The 5,140-nt window shown below is 46.1% G+C and overlaps 1 protein-coding gene across 1 annotated transcript in view; it reads left to right on the top strand.

The window, feature by feature from the left end:
• PDGFRL (platelet-derived growth factor receptor-like) overlaps positions 1 to 1,682 on the top strand; it is an 11,771-nt gene extending 10,089 nt beyond the window's left edge. The window contains exons 5-6 of the mRNA XM_009876790.1: positions 913 to 1,206; positions 1,519 to 1,682. Of these exons, the coding sequence (XP_009875092.1) occupies positions 913 to 1,206; positions 1,519 to 1,682 (458 nt within the window). The remainder of the gene's footprint in view (positions 1 to 912; positions 1,207 to 1,518) is intronic.
• The last annotated feature ends 3,458 nt before the right edge of the window (positions 1,683 to 5,140 follow it).

Genomic DNA, 5,140 nt, shown 5'->3' with positions numbered 1-5,140 from the left:
GCCATAAACATCTCCCAGGGAGGGGCCATCCACAGCCTCTCTGGGCAACCTGTTCCAGCATCTCACCACTCTCACAGTGAAGAATTTCTTCCCAACTTCTAATCTAAATATACCCTCTTTCATTTTGAAACTGTTACCCCTTGTCCTTTCACAACAGGCCCTTGTAAAAAGTCCCTCCCCATCTTTTCTGGAGGCCCCTGTAAGTACTGGCAGGCTGCTATAAGGTCTCCCTGGAGCCTTCTCTTCTCCAGGCTGAGGAGGTGCTCCAGCCCCCTGATCATCCTTGTGGCCCTCCAGTGGATCCACTGGACCAGGTCCATGTCGTTTTTATGCTGGGGGCCCCAGAGCTGGACACAGCACTGCAGGTGGGGTTTCACAAGAGCAGAGCAGAGGGGCAGCTCTTGGTGCAGCTCAGGGTGCGATTCTCTTGATGCAGCTCAGGAGGTGATTTGCTTTCTGGGCTGCAAGTGCACGTTGCTGGTTCATATTCAGTTTTTCATCCACCAGCACCCCCAAGTCCGTCTGTGCAGCGCTGCTCTCAATCCACTCATCACCCAGCCTGTATTTGTGCTTGGGATTGCACCGACTCAGGTGCAGGACTTGGCACTTGGCCTTGTTGAACTTCATTAGGTTTGCCTGGTCCCACCTCTCCAGGCTCTTGAGGTCCCTCTGGATGGGATCCCTTCCCTTCCCTCCCGCCCCAATCAGCAAACTTGCAGAAGGTGCACTCGATCCCACTGTCCATGTCACCAACAAAGATGTTAAACAGGATGGGTCCCAGTAGCGACCTCTGAGGAGCGCCACTCAGCACGGGTCTCTCATTGGACATCAAGTTGTCATATGTACTTTCTTTTCTTTCTGTTTAAATGGAGATGTAAATATTGTTCTAACTCTATCAACTCTTCTGCACAGATAAAGAGGAACTTTTTGTGCCTACTCCCAGTTACTTTGAGATTGTCTACCTGAACCCAGACAGACCTGCAGTCATCCCATGCCGTGTTACTACTCCTTCAGCAAAAGTAACGCTACATAGGGAATTTCCAGCGGAAGAAATTGAAACAGATGGAACCGATATAATTTATGATGTGAAGAAGGGTTTTGTTTACCAGCATCCTACTTCTGATCATAAAGGTATTGTCTACTGCAAAGCAGAGTCACAGGGAGCACCTCAGATTTCTATCAAGTATCACCTGCTGTATGTGGAAGGTAAGGTGCACTTCTCTTTATGCTTACACCGACTCTTGTGCTGATACTGTTTCGAAGATTTTTAAAAAAAATAAATAATTGTAAAATAAGTAGTGCACGCACAGAGTTTTAAAATCAAGATCCAAAGTATATGTGATAAAACTTCTTAGGTTTATATTCCAGCAGTTCCATTGTGTAGAGGGGAAAGTTGCAGCTATACATCACTTAACTGTTGTGTTAAGCAAACTGAGCCAAAAAATTACTCTTATGTTTTATCAGTATATTTAACTTTAGAAACTAATTTTCTGCTTCCAAACGCTGTCTTCCTGTCAGTTCCCAAGGGTCCACCCTCGACCACAATTGCGGCATCATCCAGTAGAGCAGAAGTCAGTGACAGTGTTCACGTTGTCTGCACAGTCCTTGGGGAGCCAGACGTGGATGTGAACTTCAGGTGGCAGTACCCAGGGCAAGAGGTAAGAGATGGGCGCCCCACCTGAAATGGTTCGTTCGTCATAAAGGCAATGCTTTGAACGCAGTCGGTGTCTAGATTTGGAGTAAAGATTCTTTCAAGCTGTGGTGTCTGCCTCTGGCCAGCTCAGGCATGCTGGCAGGAGGAGGCAGCACATCCCTTTTGAACCTCAGCCCATCTTTCCCTGAGAGCCTGGAAGCAGTGCAGGAGCGAAGCTGGAGGACTCTACCCACGTTAGCAAAAATCGAGCTTAGCAAAGCTCACTCCTCCCTCAGGTTTCCATTCCAGAGACACTCGGCCTCTGGCAGCGTTCACAAAGAAAAGCCTCAGACAGGGTCAAAGCGAGCCAGCGTCAGGAAGCTGTTCTGGGGCAAGCCGCAAAGCCTCACTGATGCCTCTGCATGTGATAGCCCTCCCATCTCCATGGCTTGGGCACATGAATCATCACAGCACAGAATTTCTAAGCTTTAACTGTTGCCTGAAACAGAAATCTGCTTCTGCCCAACCTCGTCTGAAAGAATCCACTGGAAACATCCAGTGTATCTTAAAACTTTGATCCCTTTTCTTGCACAAAATGTTTATCTGACTAGCATCATCAATGGTCCCTGCTTTTCTCCCTCTACCCACCCTGACCAGTTGCAGTAGGGACTTGTTTTTTAACTAGCCACATCTCTACTGCTGTTTAGCCTGAGCAGGCTACAGCTGCTGGAGGATGGAACCGTTGACCAGAGGAAAGGGGTCCTCTAGGACTTAAGGGTTTTGCACTCTATTTCATTTGCCAGCCCTCTCAGTGCTGGGTTGTCCAAGGATGATGCAGAACTTGCTAATAAGGTGCTCTTATCAGCCCTGGGCTCCCTGAGACGGCGTAGAATTAAGTAATATAACAGCAGACATGCTCAGTGCTTACTAAGCTTGAGGAAATTCAAATCTAAAGCTCCAGAAGTTTGCTGTAGTCACTAAGATAAGAGACTGCAGCACTCTGGTCTCATGGGGGAGGCATGTGCCTTTTCAGGGGAAAAACTCAACAGGGAGAGAGCAAGTGAGCACAAAAGGGATTGGAACTGCTGGCTGGGGGAGGCATGTGCCTTTTCAGGGGAAAAAACTCAACAGGGAGAGAGCAAGTGAGCAGAAAAGGGATTGGAACTGCTGGTGAGAGCACTGCATGTGTAGAACCAGGTTTCTAGTCCTTGCTTAGATTTTAGTTCTTTCTTTTGGTTACTCCTCTCTTTTCCACATCCTTTTTTTCTTTCTTTTTTTTTTTTTTCACTCCCCTAGTGCTGCTTGTTTTAGGTTTTCTTGCTGAGACTGCTGAAGTCTGAGCAATTACCAGCTTTCCCTCCTTACCCTGCCCTGCCTGTTAAATGAGGGCTGCACTTGGTGAGGGGCTTGGTCCTGCTAACATGAGCTTGGTGAAGATCTGAGGAGTAAGTACTGGATGGAGCACTGAAAGGGTTTGGCAGAATTTGTGTTTCTGGTGTTCATTTGAAGATAGTAAGGAAAGGGGCAGACGTCTACATGAGCAATTTGCAGCTGTTGGTGAAGCAAAAAGATACTAGGGAAGACTGAAGTGTCTCTGGGTTCAGGGAGCTGCAGAGCAGTAGTGGTTTTAAGTGCCCAATGCCTTCCTCTGAATTTAGCTCTTAGCATTACTTCGAGTGAGATGCATCAACAAATAGCAGTGTTTCTCTCCTTCAAGGTGGAGTAGAGACACTTACAACAATTCACTTGCTTGGGCAGGGAAGGAGAAGAAATGCCCCTGCTGATCACATTAGCTTTGTTGAGTGATATGGTTTTCAGTTTTTTTGTATGTTGGTTTTTGTTTTGGTTTGGTTTTTTTAGCTTCCCTTGATTACTTTTTTTAATTGGACAGTAGTAACTGGCTGTACAAACTCCAATTTTATGTCTCTTGTGACCTAACAGTTACGACTAAGAAAAAACTATTGGAGGAATTAAACTGTAGACTCAGCCTAGCCTTCCAAAACTGTATCTTTATTAGTGCTCACCCCGCACCATCAGCACCCTCTCACTGCACCCACCTGCAGGGGTAGAGGACCGAGGCTTTGGCCTGTGGCCTGTGACCCCTGCCCTGGGAAGGGCTGGTGTGCTTATCCACTGGGGTAACCAGCCTCAGCTCCAGCTGTGCCTGGGGATAGGGTGTGCAGGGTTGCATTTGGGATTCTGCCCCAACAAAATGATTAAGTAAATGTTAGAGTAGGAGCACTATAGGCTTGTTGGAGACTTAGCCCTTTCTAAGGAAGCATTCACACACTGCAGAGTGATACTGGTCATTGCACCTCCTTTTGAGCAAGAAAAAGGACTGATAAAGTTCTAAGATTCACTGGGTGTTTCTGTTCATTGCAGCTGCTTTCAGTGCAGGGAGCTCAGTGATGGATATTTTTTCCCCACCCAACACTTGGGCTGTCACCTACCACTTGATCGCTGAACAGAAGCAGCACTTTAATCCCTGCTTGCTCCTAGGACATTGCATTGGAGACAGACCCTAATCTCTGTAGGCACTAACCTCTTCCTCTTATTCTTTTTTCATTCAGTAGGTGGTTTGTTTTTTTTCCCCTTGCCACTCCCTGACAATCGCATTTGCTCAGTCATTTGCTGTGTACGCTTACTGATCCACTCCTTAATACGATTCCCTGAAACTAGCTTCAAAGCAGAAGGCAGTTAGTTTGAGGAAAAACTGGGCTAGCAGAAGCCCAACCACGCATCTGCCTTTACCTTCCCCTTCAGTAATGTCAGGGAAGTTCCACCTGCTAAGAACTAACTTAGGTTTGAATTGTATGGTAGTTCTTGATTTTCAGGCTGTGAACAGGAGGATAGAGCTCTGCTAAGTGGCTTGATTCCTCCTAAAGAGTGAAGAATAGATGAGATTACCAGTTTTAAAAAAAAAAAAAAGTTCTTGCTAGCTGCCTGCCCCTTCATGGGCATTCCCTGACTGTGACTCACGCTTGTGCCTTAAGAAGACCGGCAGCTTCTTCTGTACATTTTGTTCAAAATGAAGCATCTGTACAAAGCTGCTGGTGTTTTCCAAGTGCAAGATTGTAGCTTTGGCTCTAGGTAAGTGTCGGACCTACCCTTTTGCTACTATTGGCTTCAGCCTTGTAGCATTGGTATTGGTAAATGGCTAATGCAGCTATTTGATGAAGCAAAAGCAGATGCTTTCCAAGCAGAAACCTCTCTCTCTTTTACCAGTTTTATGTGCAAGTTATTTTTCAAAAGCCAATGTGATTAATGCTGCTGACTGGCATGATGGATTTTGGAAGGAAGAGGATTGCCTTAGTCTGTCTTTGGGGCAGTTTCTCTTACCCAGTCCTTTGCGAACCTCTGAGGTGCTGGGGAACGGGACCTGAGAAACAGTCCATCAGAGAGGTTAAAAAAAAAAAAAAATAAAAGCTGTTATAACAACAACAAAGGTCTGAAAAGTATCTTTCCAAGCATCCCTGTTTGTATTTTTTGGTTTTGGAGTTTTTATAT

Source organism: Apaloderma vittatum, unplaced genomic scaffold (assembly GCF_000703405.1).
Source record: "Apaloderma vittatum isolate BGI_N311 unplaced genomic scaffold, ASM70340v1 scaffold14669, whole genome shotgun sequence".
NCBI classification, from domain to species: domain Eukaryota; kingdom Metazoa; phylum Chordata; class Aves; order Trogoniformes; family Trogonidae; genus Apaloderma; species Apaloderma vittatum.
The sequence above is the reverse complement of the archived record's forward strand: the minus strand, read 5'-3'. Positions and strand labels throughout refer to the sequence as shown.